General features: G+C 38.6%; 1 protein-coding gene across 1 annotated transcript; it reads right to left on the minus strand.

Annotated features, from left to right (window-relative positions):
• Positions 1-1,575: 1,575 nt before the first annotated feature.
• Positions 1,576-26,141, minus strand: LOC103182068 (guanine nucleotide-binding protein G(q) subunit alpha). Its single transcript, XM_007898926.2, has 7 exons — positions 25,922-26,141; positions 14,393-14,577; positions 13,003-13,157; positions 11,921-12,049; positions 10,882-11,011; positions 10,099-10,252; positions 1,576-8,094 (listed from the first exon to the last, which is right to left on the minus strand). The coding sequence occupies exons 1-7, from the start codon at positions 26,055-26,057 to the stop codon at positions 7,904-7,906; spliced, it is 1,080 nt and encodes a 359-aa protein (XP_007897117.1). The 5' UTR covers positions 26,058-26,141; the 3' UTR covers positions 1,576-7,903.
• Between the last annotated feature and the right edge of the window lie 379 nt (positions 26,142-26,520).

Below are 26,520 nucleotides of genomic sequence, written 5' to 3' on the forward strand. Positions count from 1 at the left end.
TTCTCCCGCACCAGGCTCCGTGACCCCATCACCCCACATCCTCGCCCAACTCCACTGGCTTCCCATCACACAGAGGATACAGAGGATGCTCCCCACTAATATGCTCACTCCCTCCACTCAGCGGGCTCTGGCCTGCTTCACGTCCCCCGCCTTGCTCGCCCCACTATTAGCAGGCAGGCCTTCTGCCCCTCTGCTCCCAACCTCTGGAATTCCATCCCGCAGTCCCTCCGCCTCACCCCCTCCCTTGCCTCCTTCAAGATCCATCTCAAGACCCTCCTCTTCGATTGTGCTTTCCATCTCCCTCTTCCCCTCACCCCCTCCCCTCCACCCTCCCCGAACCTGGGTCCAAAACTCTGTCTGTCCAGCGTCTTGGGACGTCTTCCTGACGTAAAAGGCGCTATACAAATGTAATTTTGTTGTTGTTATTTTGTGTTTATGTCTTCTTACTTGTCAGTAAGGCTCAGTTCCTAGCACTTCTGCCTCTGGTTTAGAAAACTAGGAGTTAAAATTCCCAGTAGAGGGCCCAGGAGCAGAAACTCTAGCTGGGTTTCCACTTCCTAACCCTGGGAAGACCACAAGCAATTTAGTCTCTCCAGCTGAGACCAGCAAACAAATCGGCATCTCTGTCCACTGCACCATCGGGGCTGCCCTAGATGAGTTCTTAACCAGAGCTGATAATTAGGTGGGATCTCATGACCGGGAGTTCTCCTGGTGTTCCACGTTCCAGGACAGGAGTGGGTTGCAATGTTCCTCACTGCCAAGTAACCCGTTTCTCACTTAAAAACATTGGCCACTTGGGCAACGTATTGGGAGGGCAGGTAGTATCTGTGAATCTTATCACAAGAGGTTCAGATGAAGATGACCCCTTGATCCATTTACCAGAATACCTAACATGTTATCTTTCCATTGCAGCATCAGTTTTATGTCAGGCAAGGTCATCAATATATTCATTAAAGGGCACTTAGGACACTTGCCACTGCTGTGCTGTTGACACAGCTGTCCTGAAGCTGTCAGCCGACTGTACCGTCCTCCCAAGCCATTCTTTCAATGAGTTCGGAGTAATCACTAAATTAAAAAAGTGGTCAAGCCTGGACGAATGCAGAAATTTTCTGAACTTGTAAAAAATTGTTCTCTCACGACAAGAAACAAGTAAAATCACAGCACGTGGCTGATCAGGAAACTGTTCCAAGATTGTGCCCAGAACATTGATTGCACTTTGGTATTCATGCAATAAATGTATTACCACAGGATGGCGTTCTAGGAACATTTTTCTTTTAAGGCCTCTTTCCAGGCAGAAATCAGAACTTTGTTATAGTGTACAGTATTGCACTTTTCTTACCCGCTCTTCTGCTGAAGGCAGTGACACATGCTGGGTTGTAGTTCTATAGCTTTTGGCTGTACTCCACACCTCACTCAGTAGCACTCAAGAGTTAGAAGGTTTTGAGTTCAAAGCCCGTGTTGGGACTTTGAGCTCATAGTCCAGGCCGACACTCCAATGCGCTACAGGACTCCACAAATGATGGGACAGCAAAACCTTTGTTCGGGCGTCAAAATAACCACAAAAAGTGCAAACAATATAGGAACAAATTTTATTCCAATTTCAAACAGAGAATTTCAGGATAAGGATATGAAAATCAAGTCCATGTCTCCATGAGGGTCCAAGCAACAGAGTTCAAATGAAACTATTACAAAATTATGGCCGAAAAATACTATTAATAACCAGTAAGACCCTTTTGTGGATGAATTATTATACAAGATTTTTTTTCTCTTTTTCAAAAACTATGCCCCTCCCAAACAACAATACATGCAATAAAATGACAATTTTAAAAACAGCAGTTATAGCTCTTAAATAGTTGAAAGTTTCCTCTTATCAGGACCTAAGATACAAGTCCAACCTAAATTTCCACCACATTGGCACTTGTAGAGAGTCTGGCACTACAAAGAATGGACTTGGCACACTTTTAATTCATTATTCTACATAATTTACATTTGGTTTACCTTTTTTTTAAAAAAAAAATCAGTGAAAGATCAGTAATACATATTTGAGTTCAATAACACACCACTGTGGATGACTGCCATGCTTCAGGTTTCTTCAAAAGGTTACAAGCATAAGTACAAGACAAAATATGAACTTTGATTATCCCAAATGGACGCTGAAATGTTACCATCCCAGACCCATTGCTGAACTTGGCATGAAGGCAGGACAGCTACAGAGGTATAATATTCATTCTACACACAATCTTACTAAAGCTCAGGATGACTGTTCAGCTCAAAATACTTTGCTTCCACCTACTGGATAGGCTCATTTTTCCACATGATGCTCTCTCAGTACCTTGCTTACATCTTAAGGATTCTAATAACCCAGCACGTCAAGCCATACAAGTCCTGACTGTGTCTGAGCAATTATTATTCTGGATTGGTTGCTCCCACCCTCTCCCCTGCCTGAAATTCATCACACCCCCCACCCCACTCCCCCCCACCCCATGAGCTGTACCGGAAAATTTGGAAACATTTCAGGGACAGAAGACAAACGCAAGCTTTCTATGACTTTATTCGCTTGCTTGGAAAGTAAAACAGTCAATGCAACTTTTTACCCTCAAGTTTAGGAGATGTGAAGGAATGGATGTTGGATTCATTTAGGTGCAAATATCAAATCGAGATAATCCGCTTATCTTTCCTTAAAAAAAACACTTGTGCAAGTCGCTGATACTTTGGGCTTAGGGCCAGACATTCTAGTTATTTTAAAAAAGGCATTTTAAGAATAGGATTTTCGTTGCCAAACTAATTTTTATTGTTTCCTGACGATATAATTAATTCAGTGATGAGGTAATTTAGATGAAGAGCAAATCGTTTTCGTAATAATGTTATAGCCCAATAATTCTGGAGAAGGTATCATAAAATATGGTTTATGAATCTCATCTCTATTTTACAGTCGCGCCTTTTGATTAAAACTCCAGCAAAATCTAGGGCAGCATTGTACTCCTACAAACGGAGCATACAAGTACACAAAGCTCAACTTGTTCCCCCATATTTTACAGTCCTAGAAAAGGATCGCAGATAGATGTCTTTAGAAACCTATCCCCAGGTCGTACAAATGATTAGCCGACTTGCACATCTCCCAGATTTTACATAAATAGGACAAACCCTCTTCTACTGCTCACACTAGGATATCAAAGATGCAGCAATATTTGACCTTGCTAGATTCAGCTCATTACTCACAACTCGCACACAACCCAAATTTCCTTCTCCATTCTGAGAATATTTACAGGACAGAAGCTCGTGAAAGTTCAAGCTATGTGGAAAAATTGCCTAGGCAGGTTTCAATACTGTAGAACAGATAGCCAGGAAGGTCACTACATCAATGCAATCGCTATTACGCAAATACCAATAAAATCAAGAAGCTTTTCGAGTCCTCCACAAGGATACAAATCAAAAAATAAAATAGGATTCCTGACAAAAGCTTGGTCCCCTGGTTAAAATACAATACAAAGAGGCAATTCCCATTTTTTTTTTCACTTTCCTATATCAAGCAAGCATACGTTACATATATTTTATACATTTTTTGCAACTCTGGGTAAAAGTTAGAACTAACCTACCACCATCATCATTTGGTAAATTTATTTCTCTCCCTGCTCCGGGACCCACATTCACAAAAAAATGTGCAAAAAGTGTTTGTGTAAATTGGAGTCCCGATGCTATGGATTGTGTAAAAGTTTCAGATTACAGATCCACGTTTCCGTCAACACAAGTGTGCGAAACATACTGGACACTGCACAAAGCCCAGGGCAAGATATGGTTCACCCAGTATCTATTAAAAGTTGAATTGTAGTGTGTTTATCGCCTTTACTCCAGAGGATAGAGAAACCACCGTTTATTTTTGGGAAACTCAACTTGGATGGCAAAGGGTATTTAAAGTGAATCAAAATCTTATTTACACAGGCAGATAGATCAGCTTCAAAGTCAAATCAGACTAGACTTTTATCTTGCTCCTGAAAAATAATCGGTGCTTTGTTTACACTCGAATACGCTGGATGGTGTTGGTCGCCATGTGCACTTCAGTATAACATTCATAGTCTTTGACTGGCTAATGTGGCTAAAGAGTAATGTGTTGAGATTGAAATACTACAAGGTCCTGCAATAAACCAGCACATCACTACCAGTGTAAACAGACTCCAGGATTAAAAACGTAGTCAGTTTTCAAGGGGATGTGGGGTGGAGGCGAAGGGGAGGGTGGGTTGAGGGGGGGAATAGATAACCACTGATCAGAATCATGCATCCAAAAGATTTCCAACAGTTAACAGCATAAAATCACTTAGTGTCTTAAATAGTTGGGAGGATATAATTAGCATTAAAAATAGTGTTAGGATTAGTGACTGAAATGGCACATCTGAACAATTTGGTTTCCAGAATCTCTCTAGCTCTCATGTCTCACCATGATAACTGCTTCAGCTTGGCCAAAACCACAATCTCTCGCCAAGAGACACCCACCAACAATGCTCGAAACTTGCAACAAGTCCAATTGTGAGCACAATGCCACTACTCACCATCTGCTTCTGCAAAGCCCCACTTATCTGCGAGCTTTTGGACTCTTGAAACTGGTTTATCAATTATCTTTGAGGAAAGCAGTAGTTTCTAAGTAGCACTGTAAATTACATCTTTCTCTGGAATAACTTTAGCTGAAGACCGATTGTGGCTTGAGACAACACGTCGGAAACTCGTGGGAAAGGCTTACACAGTATTCCTACTTGAGGACATGTCCCTAATTGTTGCGATTATTCACAGCAGCTTTATTTACAACCGAGGGAAAGCTTTCATATTGCTCGTATGCAGTGTAAGCAAAGAGTTGCTCCACAAAATGATTCCTTTGAGGCATTGCGTTCAACGCCTTGTTAACCTGGAAACAACATTCAGTGTTGCTGGATCTGTTTTTTTTAACCTTACTGGAAGCTGTAACTCTTTTATTTTTAACTAAAAAAAACTTGTGACATTTTGGTCCTGACCTGCAATTACAAAGGCATTTTCTTTCATTGGTTGTGAAGCAAAAATTCTTATCAGAAGTGAGACACTGTAAGTGGGGGTAGGGGAAGAGAGAGGATCAATGGCTGATAACTTTTGCTGCAGCCCTAAGGTAAAACTTAAACCTGTGCATTGTAATTCACTTCAGGATTCGGTAAGGCACTCTGCTTACCTCATTGCCAGGGTATTTATCACAGATATACCCCCCACCCCAATTCAAGATTGTTTTGGCGATCATCAGGACTGGAGGGGAATGGCTGGAGTGTTTTCCTAATGGTTTGTAGTGTATAGAACATTTAACAGGTCGCAACAACAGCCTAGGGAAGCCGAGAGAACAAAACAAATTCAAAAATCTTCGCAAAACTTACTCAAAGTTCTCCTCCGTTCAATTAATCAGCTTTACCCGACAATGAAGGCATTCTAAATGAAGTCAAACACAGACTGGTGAAATGAGCTGCCACAATTACAAACCCCTTTAAACATTTGCTTTGGAGTGTACAACTTACTTAAAAACCTTTGCCCAAAGGGCATCAATACAGGAGTTAACTGCACGAGTATTAATTCCATGCTACCCTCATTCTTTACACAGATAAGGCAATACTTCTGAACAACCAATTTTACAAACCCCCTTTTCAGAAAAGGTGGCTGTAATTATATTCCATGAAATTTAAGAGATTATACTGCTGCTAACAAAAGAACACAAAAAGTCTATATTTCAGTGTACCATTGGATTTGGGGATTCAATTATATTAATTTCATTTTAATTTTCTGATACTGAAGAAACTCTTTGCTGCTGCAAGTTTGAACCAGCATCTGCCAATCAAATCCTCAACACGTAGAATCTAATTTAATTGAAATCTTGCTTTTAGTTAACATAGACAGACTACTGTGTCACCAAGAGGAAACCTATCTATCTGTGAATAAGAGGTGCCTTTTATGCCATGACTCATCTTCATCACAACACAACTTCACGATTGACGAAATCCACTGTCGACCAAGTTTGAGTACTAACAATCCAACGAAGATGACTTTGTTCTGAAATGGCAGTGTAATAGTACCCTCCCACCATTAGAAACCACAATAGCAAATGTTAGCTTGTGAAACTTTAAACCAGTCAGAGATGTTTCAGCAAGTCAACTTTTCATTCAAACTCATTTCAACAAGATCAGAGGTTAATAACCTGGTGCAGTAGGAAAACTGCTGTTTGCTGTAACCCAAATGCTGGACTGGTCTAATCTACACCAGTCAGTCCACAGGGAGGATCCATTCGCAATGAATCAAGAATGATTATGGAGCCCTTGAGTTGGAAGGTGCCCAGAGCAAGCTACAGGGCGCCTTCTGCTGGCCAAGTCCTTAACAGCTACGGAGATAACAAGGGAAGTCAGGCCTGTATGAATGACTACGCTCCCAATTTGAGCAGACGAACATGATGCCTTGAATGCAGAAACAAATTCCAACATACAAACCTACTCTTGAACTTGCCTCCTTCCCTCCTGCAATATCACAACGAGTGGGTGGGTGAGATAAAGCATCTTTACAGGAAAGGCTGATGTGAACCTCACCCTAAGCTGTCCTCCTATGAATTTGTTGAAGCTGGAAGTTTGAAACATAAGGTACAGTATACTTATGGCACTGTGCAGCACTTATAAAAAGCCACCTTTATATCTTTGTACTGAGAAATCACACAAACTAGATTGTATAGTGCAACTTTCTTGGCACCTGCATTCTTATAAACATAGACTGACCTTTTCTTTTCTAACAGGCCTGACATCATACCCACAAATATATAAAAAAAAATCTGTAAAAGTACCTGACTGCAATAAAACTATCCTTCCAATACAAACGGCCAGGTTTAAACCCCCTCTCTCACTCACATCAGATTAAAGTAAGTACAAATGAACCAACTCTCAACTTAAGTTTAGCAAGTCATGAATAAAAAAAAACGTGCATAACTTGCCACTGTAGTGTACAGCAGTTAAAACAAAATCAAAGTTTGGCAACAGTTGAATATCTGTAAAACAAACTGGTACATACAAATTCTCATCTGAAATCAAACTTAGGTACTGGTCCATAAATTAGATAAATACACTCATTTCTTTATGCTAGATTCGGCTTCATTTGTTTGCCAAGTAATCATTATTTCCACATCTCAGGTTCCTAAATACTTGAGCAACTCCCCTTCCCATGATATTCACTCAACTCTCTATTGCTTGATGAGCTCCCCTCTTTGTAGTTCACGGCTGAAGTACAGCAAGTAGCAAACTATGTATAACGTCAATAATTTATTTTAAAAAATCAAAAAATAAAAATAAAAATCACAGTATCAATACTTTTCTCATTGATCAGGAAAACAGAACACAAAAAAAAACCAGAAACAGTACATCAATAATGCAAGTAATGGCTTGGTTTCTGTCAAGACAACATCCGAAAACAATCACCACTGTGCACCACAGAACAGATCTGAGAGCAGACAGCAGAAGGCCAGCATGAACAAAGAGAGCACATTGACAGGATGGTATTATATTTTGGTAAGTGGAAGAACACTTGCTATTCTTCATTTGTACAAGCATTAAGAGATCGTAGTCCAAACTAACTATCTGTTATACAGCTAGTCATTAAGTGACGTTTGGGGAAAAAAATAATGGAAATGTAGATTGGCACCGAAAAAGATGCACATTAAAAATGTCGCCCCCTCGCCCCCACCTCAGCACTGTTGAATAAAACCATTGTTGTTTTGAAAGAAGCTACAACTCTGTGCGCACACACACACAGACAAGAATCCAGGATGACAATTAGCAGTTTGCAAACTTCACAGATCATAACAATTTGCGGTCATTAAAGTTTAAATTTTCATTTCTCCTTTTGTTTTTTTTGTGCCTAGGCTAGATCAGACCAGGTTGTACTCCTTCAGATTGAGTTGTAGGATTGTATCTTTGACAGCCGCAAAGACAAACCGTATGTTCTCTGTGTCTGTTGCACATGTGAAGTGAGAGTAGATGATTTTGTCACTGTCTGGGTTCAGGTCTACGAACATCTTCAGAATGAATTCTCTGGCAGCTTGTGCATCCCTCTGTGGACCTGTCAACAGAAAGCAAATAGGGGCAATCTTTTTTATGTCTAGTTGTACTGAATTACTAAGCACAGAGTCAATATATTGCCTTTTATCAATATCGTTGAACGTTGTTGAGTTTTCCATTTCAGAAGTTTTGCTAACGTAATCGGTGTCTTAATAATAATCCTTGTACTCAATATAGTTCCTATATTAATAAATCGATTCAGATACCTTTCCTGTAAGAATATTCTATGAAGCACTTTGAGACGTGTCAAAGACACTATATGAAATGCAAGGAATATTATTATTAAAGCCTAGACACAATTTACAGAATGAGATTAATTAGAAATGTAGGGAACATTGCGGAGGCAAAAAACCTTTGGTAACATCCTACAAACAATGAAAAGCCAATTAATTAGGATTTTTGAATTGAATTTGGACGAGGATAAACTCAAGACAAGAGGGCAATAGCTTTCGGTTTTACTATACTGTATACTTGCCTCAAACATTTCCCCAATGATCGATAGCAGATTGTTTAATAAAGCGAATGCAATAGTGTCACAGTTAAAAACAGCCTGTGTTAAGGGCATGAAGCGTTGCACAATTACTGTGAGAAAAAACAACCACACCCATATGTTGTTAAACATTCTGATAGCAGAAGGCAATCATAGCATGTAATCTAATCTTGGGGTTACAAGAGAAGTGTTGTATTGCTCGAGTTTCAGTGTTGTAATTTATGTCATCCCTTTTAAGGCCTTCAATTACTCTTAGGTACCCACTATTTCAGTAGGCAACATTAACTTGGGTTTCGCAAAACCATTAATATATTGGACTGACCGATTTAAAAGGCAAGGGCCTTTTTTCTCTCTCCAGTGAAGTGCAAGTGCAGTGAACTGGCATGCTCAGGTTAACGGTATTTACATTCAATGTTACCACAAAGAAAACTGGGGACCAACTTCAGGGCTTTGGGACGTCCTCCAGATGTGAAAGGTGCTTTACAACTGTAATTTGTTGTTGTTCAGGAAAGCGAAAGTTGGGATATACTGGGAGTTGACCAGTGTTCAAGTAATCTGGCCACCATGGTTTCCTCACTCATTGGTTCAAATATCTCCAGAACTGCACAATTCAGATAGTAATTTGGGTCCTGAAGAGATATCTACCACCATTTCCATCATATTCGCCGAAGGATTTAGTCATGCACATCAATTTCTTTTTGTTTACTGTATGAACCCATATATGAAAACAAATACATCAACAGATGGAAACTAAATCTTCCATCACGAACCCTTGGAAAAAAGCTTATAGCATAAAAGGCAATATGACACACCCACTCCTGGGGCATCTCCTTCATCACTCATGCATGTACAAATAAAGAAATTGGTCAGAAGCAGGAACAAAATGATGTATTCTATTGCACAAAGAACCAAGAAAAGGAAGGGTGTGTGTGTGTGAGAGAGAGATTTATTTTTGCTCTGACATAAAAGAAATGGTGGGGGGGGGGGGGGGGAGAGAGAGAGAGATGATAAGGCCCCAAACTGTCCTGAACGAATTCTAATGAACTAGGTTTTGGAAAGTCAGACCAATTCACCTCATGTTCAACAGTGCCTCAGATGTGAAGTGGCTAGTGTCATGACGGCATAGAACAAATGCAGTCAAACCAGAAGTTTTGATCTGTAATAGAAGTGTCAAATCCAAAGCCTTATCAATTGAAACCCAAGCCTTCATTAGTAACGTGGTAAACTTGCTGAGCAGAAATACTGTTCTCTGGAACACTATCCTGCATGAGGGGCGCTATATATCAGCAAGCTATTATTATTCAGTCTTACTACTGATGTTTCCATAGCCTACATTGGCAGGTTTATCAGTGTGCTAGTGCTGTTCTCTGCTGTTTTCTTCCCTTCAGCACAATAGAGGCTAAGCATTTAGGTTTTGCAAGTTGAAGACTGTAACTTTCTTATTCAGGTCCACTGAGATTTTCCACGCAACTCTCTCAACCCATGAATATGGAACTAGCAATGCAACATACTCACCATCAAACTCTGGAAAGTAGTCAACCAAATGGGAATACATAATCTTTTCTTCCAGCAGATCCTTCTTATTTAAGAACAGGATGACGGAGGAGTTCTGGAACCAGGGATATGTAATTATCGTCCTAAATAGTGCTTTGCTCTCCTCCATTCGATTCTGAAAAGATACAATTATTGAAATAAACGTGGAGAAGCACACCATAATAATTTGGCAAAAAACAAATCATAGTTAGGATTTTGAATGGCTCCACTGGTTTCCTATCACCGAACGGATCAATTTCAAGATCCTCATACTCGTTTTCAAATCCATTCATGCCCTGGCACTTCCCTACCTCTACAAATTAAAATCTCTTTTGCACAGCATTTTGGAAAAATCTCTCAGATCAAGATTTCTCCCCAAAGTACTGCAGCATTAAGTACTGCAGCAAATACAACCATGGGAATAGGTTTTAAGAATGATTAAAAGCATTCTTAATTTATTAGCATTATCACAATCCAATGCTGCTTGTTTCATAATAATTTGTTTTCATAAACTAACATTGAACTAATTTGTAAACTAAAATGTTTGGACAATCACAAACGTGCCTCCAATACAACGCAACAACAACCACAACAAGATTACATTTGTAAAGTACCTTTCATGTCGGGGGAAAGTCCTGAGGCACTGAACAGTCAGGGATCAGGACCCGAGCGTGGGAGGGGGTATGGGGTGGGCAGAATTGCGCTGAGGGAGGGTAGAGAGGTAGGAGGGCAGCTGAAGTAAACACAGTTTAAAAACACACGCACCTCGTTATCAGATTCCACTAGAACCTGATCGTATTCACTAAGAGCTACTAAAAACATGATGGATGTCACGTTTTCAAAGCAATGGATCCATTTTCTTCTCTCGGATCGCTGCCCTCCAACATCCACCATTCTAGGAGGAAATATATTGCGCACTGAAATTATACAGTACTCTGCAGTCAAAAACATAGTTATTACACATCAAGATCCTACAACACATTTTTTAAAAAAACCATGCGCACATATATTTTATCCAACAAATGGCAATTGATCATTTTTTTTTAAATTGTGGGCTAAGCTGTGGGAATGTGACCTATTTATTCACACCTCTTCTCAGTTCTCTTTTGCTAAGGATCAGAGAAAATAATTTAACTCTGTTTGTCACAAAGAAACAAATGCCGTGCTAAAATTCTCTACCCAAAGTAAAATTGCAACTAGAATTTGTCCAAAATCTTCACAGCCAAACAGTAAAGGGAGAAGGGTGTTAAGAGTCACAGAGCAACGGAATTTCAGTAGTAGAATGCGTCTTTTTCTTTTCAACAAAAAAGTTCTGCAAGCAGTTTATTTTAATCCCTGGTGCCTCATAACTGGCAGCTTACTCGTTTGACAAATGATGTCCTGTGGAGGTAGACCAAAATAACACTCCTGTAAACTGAACAACCTCATTTCATGTTGAGATCTGACCTACTTCTCCACACTATGGGTAATTGCTCACTAGTTTAGCGAAACTTCAGCAAAGAACTTTATCACATTCAATTCCAATTTTCTAATCTGTTCAGATTGATGTTTAATTTTTTGTGGGGGGGAAAAAAATCAATTTCATCAACAACATTGCTTCCAATAAACTGCTTCTATTTATATTGAAAAAAAGGAAAAAATATCATTAGTCTCCTTTGAGGTTTTAGGTTGAATTGATGGGTCTTGATTGAGTCCTTCATTTAATTTAATCCCTTTAAAAATAAAGCAGTAATAGTGCTTTCAGGAAAAATGTAGAAATATGAATGCAATAGACGTAAAATAGTTTTTGATAACTTCCTTCTACCTGAAGATGATGCTTTGTAAGTCAAAGGGGTATTCAATGATCCCTGTTGTTGGGATTCGAACTCGAAGGACATCCTGTTGAGTTGGTAGATAGGCAGGTTCCGATATACGATCCAAATCACTAAGATAGCTACAAACAAGAGAAACACAACAGGAACAAAAATATGTGTGAATCCCCAAAGCCAAATTTCCTGCTTGCCTACAAACCCTGCTATGTGGTCTGGGACACTACCCTGCGTGAGGGACACTATATAAATGCAAGTTGTCGTTGTTATGCAGGTGAATTTTCAGTGCAATTTGAGGGAAAGAACCGGGATACCAAGCGACCTTCAGATCTCATTGAGTTGACCAGTTATTTTCTAGGATACAGTTAAGCCTTCTCTAAGGACGGATGTTCTATACTTTTATTTCACCTGCAGTCATGTAATGCATCACTGCTGACAGTAGTGGGTCAATACAAGATAACAACCAAAGCAGTTTTGTTTCAATTTGGAAACTGCATTTCTCAAATATTTTCTTCCGCATAGGAAGTACATTTTCATTTAACCAGAAAATTAGATAGATATATAATATATATATATATGTGTTGCAGTTTGCAGACACCCAACACCGCTCCCGTTCATTCTTCAGCACATGCTGGCCATGGTGCTTCACATTTGATTTCCAGCCAATATTTCAAGACAAATTTTAACATTTATAATAAAATAGGACTGATGCCAAAACAGTTTGATCTCTTTCCGGGGGAAATAATCCCTTCAAAAAAAAAAGGCACTGAATCCATGACTGTTTGTGGGATATTGTTATGCACAATTGGCTGCTGCGTTTCGCCATAAAATAGTCAATTCACTTTACAGTATATTCTGTGAAGCACTTTGAGATGTCTCATCGAGGTGATAAGGCACTATATCAAATGCACGGACTATTATTATCATTACCATAACACCACAATGTTCCCTTTACAGTTATATCAGCTGAAATGAGCAAATTCCTGCACATCCAAAAGTTATCTTCAAATGAATACTGCAGGAGTCACAAGTTCTAGTTCCAGGTACCGAAGAGGCTCCAAACAAGCCGCGTACTTACTATTTTGCAGAATCCGACAACTGATATTCTCGCCTTCGGTCGTAGCATTCTTGTATCCCTGGATCACTCCATAGAGACTTTATTGCAACTACATATATACTTTCAAATGATGATACTTTTTCTACATCAATCTCCCGAAGCAATTGAGCATTGGGCTGTAAATAAAAACAAATATCGTTGGCAAGAGGTCTGTACACGAAAGTCACACAAAGCAAGCGTCATGCATTAAAATACTATATCTTAGCTTTCATATCTTGTTGAGTTTTCTTTCAGATTAGTTTCTCACTTCCACATTTAATGAATAAAATAAAGGTGTCAGCAAGGATTTGAATAGCTATTATTATATTATTAGCTGAGTCATATTCATGTTTAGATGAATGATTTATTGCTAAATCCAGTAAATTACCAAAAAAGGTATAAAAGAATAGTTTGATGAAATAGTTTGATGAAGAATAGAATAATGAAAATGTCCCTTGAGCTCATGTGATCTTATCCTTCACACCAACTAGTCTTCCCATTGTTTCATCTAGCTTCTTCTTAATCAAGTCAGGTTCCCTGGCTTAAACCACCTTTTCTGGTCATGTATTCCAGACTGGTTGCTTGCAAGAGCAAAAATATTTCCAAGTGTAACCCTAAGCTTATCCTTCACAACTATGAACCATATCTGAAAATAGTTTTATAGCTTCATTAATTCTGCGGAGTCCTGTAGTGTAGTGGTTAGAGCACTCGCCTCGCAAGCGAGAGGACCTGGGTTCGAGTGAAACGTTAAGCAAGTTTCCTTATTCCCCACGCCTGTTTACCTAGCAGTAACTAGGAACTTGGTTGTTAGTTGATTGGCAGATCGCTTTTCCAAGGGTAATAATTCCTTAAAAATAATAATTTGGTCACTCAATCCACAACTGTTCGCAATTGGCTGCTACGTTTCACCCACAAAATATACAGTCAATTCACTTTACAGCATATTGTGTGAAGACACGTTTTGAGACATTGTGAAAACATGATAAAGCGCTATATCAAATGCAAGGATTATTATTATTACTATTATCTCTTTCAGTACCATATGCATGTAACTCTATAGAATAAGGTCCCTCTGAGGTCTTAAACTTTAACCACACGTCTATAGAAGAGTTTGCTTATTTGAGAGATAAAATTCAATTATTATTGTTAACTTGTTGGCATGGTCAAAGTGCAAACCTAGTTAAATTAGAAACATTAGTTACATCCATGATTACTCACAGAAAGCATTTCCTATTCCAATTGTAAAGCCAGGTTATTCACCCCAATAGAAGCCAGGTATTTTCTTCCCACAATAGAAGAGATTATTGGCACAATCTTCCAGAATTGAAATGCTTAGAATAAGACACTTATATAAGGTTGCTTGCCAACTTACCTTGTTTTGCTCATATTTGAATTGTATTTTAAGGGTATCTGCTGCTCTTATCATGGACTGCATGGCAGTGAATATATTCTGGTAGACCAGCTTTGTAAAGCCCCGCTTGTCCTCATCTGAATATCCACTTCCATGAATGATCCGCATTTGCTTGATGAATGTGCTCTTGCCACTTTCTCCAGTACCTGGAAAACAATTCAGCGTATATGCCTCAAATAGAAAGGAAAACTTGCTACAGAAAGTTGAATGCTTCATTTTTGAACTTCTCGAAACACGAATTTTTAAACTGAATGCAAAATATGAACTGAATCTTCTAAAATGGATGATTGATTAAGGAGCAGTGAACTCTAATAATGCATCAGCTTACAGGAAAAGCATGAGAAATCTGAATTTGTTGCAATTTAATATGGGACATTTGTGGTAAATATCGATGCTATACAAACTAGGAAAAGTTTCATTTATTGTTAGATTATTATATAGTCCAGAATTATGTGGAAAGTTTCACATTTTAATTCAATGGTGACAATGCTAAAAAGAGTACTGGCAAGGTACTATCAGAGACGTTATGGTATCCATCCTGTGATAAGAACCAGAAAATAGAAAAAGTCTCTCCGGTAATTTTTCAAAGATGGCAGAAACAGAGTTTGGATCTGAACAATTCCAATGAAAGGCATCTATTTATTCAGTAAACACTGTATTAGAAGGATAATGGATAATGTGATGGCCACATACATAAGCGCCCCCAAGTGTAAAAAAAGCACAAGGAAAAAGGTTCCAGATAGGAATTATTTACAGAGAGTTGTAGCCAGTTCTAGGGCTATCTTCCTTAGTCCTAGAAACAAGCTATCATGTGGCTAAATCTTTGTTGTTCAGGCAAGAATTATTATTATTAAATGGCCCATTCCAGGTTAGGCAATAGGGAGGGAAGAGGGCTTCCCTAGGAACACAGGCTTGCAGTAGGGAGTTGTCGGTAATGAACATAACTATGCTTTGCATGTGAATGAGTCTTTGTCTTCTGTTTGTCAGTGTGTCTTTCCGCCTTTCTCTCCATCATTTCCTGTCTCCTCTCCCTCTGCCTATCTCGTCTCCCTGTGGGTTTGTTCTGTCCGAGTCTCCTTGTCTTTATGCCTATTATGCTGCATGCCAGCCTCAGTCTCGTCATTGTTTTTTAGAGAGTCTTTCCTTCTAGCTTTTTTTTCACAAACAAGTTTGAGATGCTCAGTGCATTTTAACTAGAGGCCAGGTAGATCACATTTTAACAGAGCATGGTAGCCTGGGATAGCAAACTCTAGAGGATAAGGAGAACAGGGCCTGTTTATTGAATTTAATTTTCAATTTAAGTTCAATTTTCTGGACTACATTTTCAAGCACTTCACTGTGTGCTATGATAAAGCAGAGCATAGAACCATCTCAGAATTTAAATTCCATAATTTCCAAAGACGTAATGGTTTAAAGTAGTTAAAAGTACTGTAATTACTTTCGGGGGGAAATGAGAAGAAGAATTGTTAATTCATAACGTGATATACAAGTAAACTTTTCTTAGGATTATTGTGCCAACAAATTGATAGCACAAACATTTCCAGATCTTGCTTTGCTCCTCAAATTTTTATTCTGCGACAATGGTTTCAAAGGTAACTCTGCAACCTTTGAGCAAATAAAATAATGCAACATATTTTAATAGTTAATCCCGGTCCAATGGTCAAGCTGTTATCACAATGGACATGTGTTCATTATATCTGATAAAAATGCTCGAGTATCCCATTTAAATTGATCACTTACTTAAACTTATTACATGCAGCTCTGCAGTGGAAGTATCATCCTAGCATTTCCTTTTCATAATCAAATCCATTACCAACGTGCTCCTAGATTAGAAGGTACTACAGAAAAATCTTTTAGCTTGTAAATTTCTCATCATTTTTATACACTTGCCGGGAATTTTACTCATTTAATACATGGAATTATTAAATGTTTGATGCCCATGTACTCTTTCATCCGCTCCCAGATGTGAATAAGTACTATGTATACTATGTACTATGTACAATTCACAACTGACTTTTTATAATCTCTTATCTTAAATATTTTTAGTGCATCTTGACTTGTTGCAGACTTGATCATTGATAATTGATTCTAAGACCCCAACCCCCCCAAAAAGTTATAAGAACAAAGGCATTTAAGCTATTGCCTATTGTTTTTACCTCACTTTAAAGTGCATTTCCACAATGAACTGCTGCTGCACTATCACAGGAACGGAATGCGAAAAAAATCCTGCAGAGTAATTCTGTTTTCCCTCAATCTTTTAAAAATAAATTTACCAAATAAGTCAACCAGGAGTGATATTAAAGAAATGGTTTCAGTGAGATAATTTCCAAGGTTAATTTTCATAATTCACTCCAATTAGGCTATCCAATCAGATACCCTGTAATATCTAAGGCATCAAGTTATTTCGTGTATCTACATCATATATTGACAGAATGAGGGGGGGGGGGGCTTTGGTCATTGCATAATAACAACAAAAGGAAGAAAATATTGACGACTTGAAAGGAAGGCACAAAAAGTAAGCAAACAACAGGAGGACAAAATAAAAGCTAAAGACAAAATAAATCCTTATCTGACGAAGCAAATTTTTGAAAATCCCATTAGAATATGCTGATCTTCTGGGATAAGTATACCAAATGAAAATCCTGAATTAAAGCTATTTCATTAAACTACACGATGCGAGACAAAATCATCAACAGAAAGCCTCAGCAGAAAAATCACAAATAAAGCGAGCCATGGAACACTTCCATCTAAATGGATATCCTGGTGTGATTTCAAAGCAGTAAACCAATTTTAAGGTTCAAAATCACAACAGAATAGCTCAAGCAAACGTTTAACACTAACTTGAACCTGGAGATTAGATTTGTAGCATTGCTTTTTTGCTTCCCACTTCCAACTTTTCCACCGCTTCTGACGGTAAGGACTAATGCCAGGATACAATTCTATGGGCAACATCTGTCCTCTGATCCACATAACTGCTTTACGCTCTACCTGAACACAAGCCATTGGAAGAAAATCACAGCCAAGGAATCCTGGCGGATATTGTGCTGTCACTGAGAATGGCACTGTTGATGTGTTCAGTGTCACCGTCGATCACCTTTCACACTACAGGATTAATGAATATGATATCAGCAACAAGTGTTAATGAGGTCACTTGAGAGCTTTAGAAGATTCTGCATACACTGAAACAATTTCCTACGGAATTAACTAACCAAACACTGAATTATCATGTAAAGGAAAAGTCAATGAATGATGACATCACACAAAAACACCAATTCTTAATCCCATCACACAATGCCTATTATGTAACAAAGACAAATACAGCTAAAATGAGGTTACCGAATAGTAGTTTTGTTTTAAAAAGATGTATTTTGCGTGGAAAACACACCACTTTCTAATGATGCAGATAGGAATTGAAACTTGTGAGATTCTTTCAACTTAACAATTTCAAATAATGTGCAAAATAAAGTAGCAAACAATTGAAAGGGGGGCATCTTTCAAAGAGGACGTTACAGGCCATGATTCATTGTTTAGAATTTTTATTAAAGGTAACATTGCTATATTTGCTTCAATTTCCTTTGAATTGTTTTTGCATAATTACAGAGAGAAACCACCTGAGAATCACTGAGCTAAAGAGTAAAAGGGAGCTCAATTAACACACACTTGAAATGAATGTAAACTTGCTGCCGCTTAACTACCTACATTTAATTTTCTCTGTAACTCTGATAACAAGACTCCCTTTTTAGATAGTCACCAAGACTTTGGACATTACCTTAATCTTAAGAATGTGATTATAAACACTCCGAGCCACTATTCGCGTGAATGGCACTATTTAACGCAATGTTTAGTTAGGAGTCCTGTAGCTCAGCACTCGCCTTGCAAGCGAGAGACCTGGGTTCAATCCCAGGTAAGGCCAAACCTTGGGCGAATTTCCTTACTCCACACACCTAATAATAATCCCTCCAAAACAAAACAATAATAAATCGGTTATTTTCAATCCACGACTGTTCGTGGGACACTCACTGCGGTGTGCAATTGGCTGCCGCATTTCGCCCTCAAATATACAGTCAATTCACTTTACAGTCTATTCTGTGAAGCGCTTTGAGACGTCGAGAAGACATGAAAAGCGCTATATCAAATGCAAGGATTATTATTATTTATCATTATGTCCAAAATAGAAAAACAGGATCGACTGCATATTTTACATGTACATAAAAATGTGGTTATATGGGTTTTTGCTCTTCGACCGCATAATTTTCTACAAGGCAATCCTACACGGTTCAACGCAATGCTACAGCTGTCAGCTGAACCTGCACTATACTAAACATTCATCATCTATATTTCTTCCCAGCTGCAATCCAGCTGCTCTTAGTATAACAGTCACATTTTACTGGTATTAAAAGAAATTCCCATCAGCTCTTTACAAGGAAAGCAACATCTCAGATGGATATAAAGATATTACGATGTTAATCAAAATGAGAAGGTCGTTTCTTCTGGTATGTCCAACGATTCTTTAACTACATTGTAAGCATTAAAACAGAGTCAGTTAAATATAATTTTTAAACGCATAATAAACACCACAAATTGATTCTGCTCAGTGAATACAGCTTCCTACAGAGAGAATAATGGATCCCCCAGAAAGTATAAAACAATATTCTTACCACAGAATTCTGAAAACAGCATAAGCATAAGGTTGAAATGTTTTGAACATGTGATAAAGCACTATAACCAATGCAAGGATTAATATAAACCACAATAGCTTCCAATTCACCTGACCAGAGACTAGATTACAACCTTAAAATCATTCTACTGCACTCAATTTACAGTGTGTATGAGCTTCATTTTACACTGCAATTCTATATGGTTATTAGTCCAGTAATAATTTATTCTGATAATTTATTCCATGTTTTCGATGTGGCGCATAAATAATGTTCATAAAATGCTTAAAATTATAATAATAATTCTTGCATTTGATATAGCGCCTTGTCACAAGAGACCCTCCTCTTTGACCCTGCCCTCCACCCTCTCCAATCCTGACCCCCCACCCCTCCATCACCCAACCCCCGGGTCCGAAATACTGACTGTCTAGCGCCTTGGGACATCCTCCCGAAGTGAAAGGTGCTATATTAGATTATTATATTTGCTCTTGCTGTCATGTCTTCCAGATGTCTCAAAGCAATTCACAGAATATATTGTAACATGAATTGACTGTATATCTAGTGGGCAAAATTATATTATTAAAGGCCATCAAGAAGCAATCCAGAGTTCATAAAATTCTAGGCCAGCATATATATTATTCTTTGCAATAAATGCTAAACAAAGTATTCAGCTCTACAGATTTCAGATTTCTCCTAAATCACATTAGGCTTTTAATGTGGATCAAGTAAGTGCATTTGGAGTCCTGTAGCTCGGTGGTCAGAGCACTCGCCTCACAAGCGAGAGACCTGGGTTTGATTCCTGGCAGGGTGAAACCTTGGGCAAGATTTCCTTACTCCACACGCCTGATAGTAATCCCTCAAGAAAAAAAACAATAATAAGTTGGTCACTCAATCCACGACTGTTTGTAGGACAATGCTGTGCACAGCTGGCTGCCGCCTTTCGCCCAGAAATATAGTCAATTCACTTTACAGTATATTCTGTGAAGCGCTTTGAGACGTCTAGAAGGCGTGAAAAGCACTATGTCAAATGCAAAGATTATTATTATTATTATTATTATTAAGTAAGCTGTATGCAGCACAATAGAAATGTAAGATAACCGTTATTTCACAAGTTTTCTCCGATATTCCAAATGGTGGGTTAATAAAATGTCCCAACAAGTCTGTTCTTCAGACAAGAATCAACTGAATGGGCATGTACTGTACAATGCTTGGTTTCTGTTCTACGTGTTCCTAGTGCAAGTAAAATCTTATCCAACGTAAAACTCACACACATACAAATCATCCTGACTTCTTGTATTCAGTTTAAGACAGAACTACAATAACCATTACCTCTATAGTTTTGCTTACAATCTTTGTGATAACTTGGCACAATGAAGACCTCGGGTACCTGTGCTAAGATCGGGTAACAGCAGATCTATATTTGTCTGATTCCTAACCCACTGGTTATCTTAGACAGGTTATTATTTTGAGCAATATGTTGTACTTAGCGGGTTATATTTAATTAAATCAATTATATTGTTATGTGGATTATGGGCTCACATTTTCAAGAAATGCTTTTTAAAAAACTGTACAAGTTTTTTTGGAAAGTTCCCAAATCTGTAAATTTAGATAGAAAATACTATTGTAAACAAATGGCACTTCAGTGCAATTGATCCAAAGATTCACTTAATGAATGAATAGCACACATTACAGTCTCATTACAAATTGAAGATTTCCCCCCATCCTGACTGAAACATTCCTCCTTGCTGTGTAAATCATTAATGTATGTAAAATTACAAATACAATGATCATCCCAAGCACTAAATGTACAATATCTCTGGAAATGTTTTAAAGGCTCTATAGATGAAAATAAATGAAATCTTGCTGTAAAGGCTCAAATAATAAAAAAAATCCTTGCATTTGATATAGCGCTGTATCACGTCTACGACATGTCTCAAAGCATTTCATAGAATATACTGTGAAGTGACTTGACTATATATATTTATATGTGAGCAAAAAGAAAATAATAACTTTCCTGTGTGATGAAAGTATTTTAAAAATAAACCTCTCTCGGTATCTGGGGTGGTAAAGCCACTGGACTGAGTGAAACGTTTTGAGTCACCCAACCAAGAAGGTTCCAGGTTCAATTCCTGGTTTTGCTGAGTCAGCTGATCTCATCTGAAGTAGCAACCGGCAATAATCTAAGGAGGTGAAAAGATTAGCCAGTATTTCCATCACTAATCGCTACCCAGCGCTTCCCTCTCTCTTCCCCCTCCCCACCCTCAAATGAAAAATTCACAAGAATAGATATCAGGTGAAGAAAGATTCAGGCTCAGCTATGATATATCCTGGAGGCAACTGGCCTACTAAAACTCCTAAAAGTCACACATGAAGCATAACCACTCAAATGAGGTTCTCCCGGGAAAAAAAACATGCACAGAAAAATACATTCAAAAATTAATGATGGAATAAAACCACGCTCATATTTTCCTTTTCCCTCTAACATGCTCTGAATCACAGCAAGAAAACATCAATAATTCAAAAGATAATGTGAACTTTTATTAATGACACGCCCCACCTATCACAACGCATTAAAATCATAATCAGTGTTTGAGATACAGTGAAAGTGATCATAAAGACCTGCACTGCTTAAATTGCATGCATTTGGCATTTTCTAGCTTACTTGCATGCTTTTGTAACGAGACATCAAAATTCTAATATGACCAAAACTCAATGATCATATTTTTCTACCATCTGAAGATGAAACAAGTGAAATATCTAAATACCAAAGTCATTGCTAACAATGAAGATGCCTACCAATCCAAATCAAATCTAAATAAGGACAATTTTTCACCACTTGGACAGCTATCTGAAAAAAAGGAACTGTTTTTGTTCTTTTGTGCTGTAAGTGAGAGATGTCAATGCTGAGAACAGAACATTTTTCTACTTTGGCACCAGTGTCAACATTAAGCATTCTCAGGTCAGCCAGAGCACAATTAGATGCATAGTGAAGTTTGCTCTCGACTGCTTCGACAATGCATCTTAATGTTTATCCTCAGAAGACGAGTGTAAATTGGTCCACTTCCTCACGAGTCATTTCCTACCACCCCAAGATTAGCAGTTGAGTAACAATTTATGGGGCAACACAGTATAATGAACAAATACTGTATTTTAAAAGAAATGGGTTGAGTCTACCTAACCACATTTCATGGAGGGCAATCAACTGTCTAACGGAGAAGACTTTAAAAAAATCCATATGAGGTACATTCAAACCCAGATTCCTGGGAGTGAAAGAATAATGCACTAATCCACTATATCACCCAGCCCCAAATTGTCACACCGGCATAATAATTATTACTCCAGTATTAATGTTAACCATTTCACTGGTTGAGGTACACATAGCAACGCAGAAAGGGAAATTCACTGCAAAGATCAAGAACAAAGTCTTGAAAGTATTTTAGTCAACGAGCAGCTTTTAAATAAAAAAAACACATCCAAATGCACAGTACATTTATGTACTGTGATTCCATGCATAGTGGTTTTATAATGCCAGGGTGTCAGCTGGCAAGGCTAGAGCTATCCCAGAGGATAAAGCAGAAGACCAAGTCAATCTGAATGGAAAGCAGGTCTACTGAATATCCTCTTAGTTTCAGAATAGTACACAAGGTAGAAGGACAAAGACCAAGAAAACAGTTGGAGAACAAATTAAAAGAAACAGTACACATATCTCTCTCTGTATTAAGCAAAAATCTCCTCCCTCCCATGAATTGTTTTGATAATATCATCGATAATGCTGAATCAAATATGCAAAGAGCAAAAATTATGAAACAAAGCTATTTCACAATACACACCTTTTCCCACCAGTAGTCAAAGTACGATTAGACATATCTACAAGTGGAAATACCACATGCTAATGCTGGATAGGATTTCATCATAGCTTATGAACTCAAAAGTTAACCACATTTGCAATGGTTAAATCAATTTGCTTATTGTATATGAACTGCATCCAATGAGAACCTGTGGTGTATCCTAGACTTATTTTAATACTCAATCTAGATAACCATGTTATGAATACTTGTAAACAGGTCTACAAAATAAAATGAAAGTCTCAGGGGGTTCCAAGAATGTGAGCAAATGGCAAATCAAATAGCCTATTGGCATTCTTTTTTTTTAAAAATCCAAGGAGAGGAAGTAAACTCCCAACTTCTTGTGGACAAGGGTGCAAGTTACATTGAATTCCTTGCACAATGGGCCTTAGTCATGTCATCAGTTAAGAGGCCTCAAGCAAAGTCTAAGCACTTCCAGATAAAGGTGAAAAACTAAAGGAAATGCTAGGGGACATCATCACCATGTCCCTTATGTCAATCCTTCACAGAACTGTACTGGCAGTAGATGAAATTGTGATCCAACCCCTCAACCAGGATGGATTCCATATCACAGCTACAAAAAGAGGATTGGGAAGAAATACACAAGTATATGTAACTTCAAACCTGTGAAAGGTTGGACAGTTCTCATTTATTGCTACAGCCATTACCACAACAAACAAATGTCAAAGACTACCAACTGAAAACATTTAATATTTTATGATCACAATATCATCAAATCAACACTTTTACTTTACTTCAAAGTACTGACATTATTTGTACTGAACAAAGGTCTCAAAGTCTTCAAAATCTCCTTGTATACATATGGATATGCACAATCCAGACTTGACTGACCGAATGTCAGTAGAACTACAAGCAGGAAGCCAGTCCCACAGATCTTTCATATTGAGAGGGGGAAAGATCTCACACAGACTATCGCATATTGGCCAAACTTTTCAGTTTCCTTCAAATTACAGTTTCTTTCAAATGAGAAGAGCCAACATGACAAGTCAGCCTTTTTCCAGGATCTGAACATGTTCAGCCGCCGGATCCAGTTTTGTTTTTGCCAAGTTTAAAAAAATGTGGGCATTGCACCACTTACATATAATGAAATATAACAAAACTGCTTCTTGGAGATGATCTCACTTATGCTGATGTTGGCCCGATGTTGCCAACGTCATGGCTCCTTTTGCGTCAAAAGTATTAATGCAGCAGTCGTGCCAAAGTAGTGCAGTTCTAAAGCAACATCACTTTTGGTTTCTCTTCGTAGTTGACAACAATCAGTTCAGAAACACTACACCATCACACATTAGCCACCAATATAACATCACATAGACAACTCGTAATGATTGGATTATCTGGTTTTCCCTTCATTAGAATTCTATGATAGGATATGTCGCTTTTAATAAATCGACTAAGGAAGAATGCTTAGAAGAATACAACTAAACTATATCATGACATCTCAAGTTTTAGCTTTTACCTGATAAATGTAAACTTTATCCAGCTAAAAAAGAACAATGTTCTTAAAACACATTGCTGTTTGTCAGATTGTGACATTGTCACAATCCTCCAGTAGAATCTGATTTGATCAGGACATCAGACGCTTGCACATCACATCCCCAAAAAGGCTCTTTAGCTAATCAAAGAAAACAAGATCTTGGGGAACACATTAAACGCCATGACATATCATGACCCCAGATGTCAAAAGAAAGTTCAACATCTGTCACACAAGAAAATAAAATTCATAACTCAGCCATTTACATATGTAAATACATAAAAATATGTATTCTATAGAACTCGAATAGACCACTTAAAATTAAGTATTATCTAAAAATCCACAGCATCTTTAATCTAAGTACCCTGTAGTGTGTGGTACAGTATTTGCCAAAGGAGTGAAAGAGAGGCATCCACAAACTAACATTGAAAACATATCCTATTATTTTTTCCAAATTCGTTTTAAAAATGGAGGAAGTCACTTATTCAATTAACTTAATACCCCTAAAGCATTTCCCTCTCGCAAAAACAATGTGCAGAAGAAAGCAAAGATAGATCTAACTTAGTAGTGCTGACTGCAGAATCGTACTGTGTGTGAGTGTATGTATTCCCAGGCCTTTCAAAGCCTTTTCCTTAGATTAGTTGTCCCCTCCCTCTCCTCCTGGAGAAAATACTCAAGTGTCAACAAGGCAAATGTACGACTACAATACATATGGCCAAAAAAAAATGAAAATTTGCTGAAAATATTGGGAGGGTGGGATTTACATTCCTGTGGGATCAGGGGGAGGGAGGAGAATGGAAGGATTCTCCCCCCACTCCCCCCCATTTTCTCTCCTATTATTCAAATCTACCAGCAGCAGTTTTCTTAAAAATCAAATCACACAGGAGGAAAAGGCAGAGGGTATATATGTTTCCCCCCCCCCCCCCCACACCCCCCCCCCCCCCCCCCCCTTTCAATAATGATTTAAGCCCCAAAGCTTTAAACAAAAGGTACGAATCGAGTGAACAAGACAACAACAACAACAAATGAATAAAGAAGAGCTCAGCTTTTCCCCCCCACACCCCCCCCCCCACCCCGGACAATCAACTGCATCGTGGTGATCACCACCGATATTATAACGATTACTTTTAATAAATGTATTGCCTTCTCCGGACAGACTGACCCGACTTGGGCTGGACATACACACACATACACATACATACACACACACACATACACACACATACACATACATACACACACATACATACACACACACATGGATTCAGCCAGAACCACAATCATCTGCGAGAGGGAGAGAGAGGAGAGCGAAGGAACGAACGGGTGGGTAATTAAAAGAGAGTGATTAAGCCACGAGAATGATAGATAGATAGATAGATAGATAGATAGATAGATAGATAGATAGATTAATTGGGGAGGGAAGGGAGGAGGAAATTGAGAGAGAGAGAGAGAGAGAGAAGGGAGGAGGGGGGGGGAGAAAAAGGCGCGGGGCCCTCACCTAGGAGCAGCAGCTTGAGCTCCCTGCGTGCGTCCCGCTTGTCTCTGCGCAACTGCCTCTCGATCTCGGCGTTGATCCGTTTGGACTCCTTCGCCTCCTCGCTCAGGCAACACGCCATGATCGAGTCCAGAGTCATGAAGCCGCAGGTAATTCTCGGGAAAGTGGTTGGGCTTCTCTCTCTATATATATATGTGTGTGTGTGTGTGTATATATATATATTGGATCGATCTATATGTCTGTGTGTGTCTGTGTCTGTCTGTGTCTGTGTGTGTATATATTTTTAAAAAATCCTCACAGGAAGGCGGACGTGAAGACGGCGTTCAGAAGGAAAGGGAGTGGAGGGAAGAGGAGGGAGGGAGGGAGGGAGGGGGATGGGGTGGGGAGGGGAGGAGAGAGGAGGGGGTGTATGTGAATGAGCGAGTGTGTGTGTGTGTGTGTGTTCGAGGCGAGAGGGAGGGGAGGTGGTGGTGGTGGGGTTTAAAGAGAAATAAGTTGTTTTTTTATATATATATATTGTATATTAAATATAAATTTTTTTAAAAAAAGATGGGAGGGGAAGGGGAGGGGAGGAGGGAGGGAAGGGAGGGGGTTAAGAGAGG

The sequence above is a fragment of the Callorhinchus milii genome, unplaced genomic scaffold, assembly GCF_018977255.1.
Source record: "Callorhinchus milii isolate IMCB2004 unplaced genomic scaffold, IMCB_Cmil_1.0 Scaffold21, whole genome shotgun sequence".
NCBI classification, from domain to species: Eukaryota; Metazoa; Chordata; class Chondrichthyes; order Chimaeriformes; family Callorhinchidae; genus Callorhinchus; species Callorhinchus milii.

Bases quoted from the DNA above. Each gene is read 5' to 3' on its own strand.
- LOC103182068 (XM_007898926.2), bottom strand. From the start codon at position 26,057: ATGACTCTGGACTCGATCATGGCGTGTTGCCTGAGCGAGGAGGCGAAG. The intron at 11,012-11,920 runs GTAGAAGGAAGT...ATTTCCTCCTAG, and splicing joins TTACAAAGCATCATCTTCAG to AATGGTGGATGTTGGAGGGC. The intron at 10,253-10,881 runs GTGCGTGTGTTT...GTATCTTTTCAG, and splicing joins TAGTGGAATCTGATAACGAG to AATCGAATGGAGGAGAGCAA.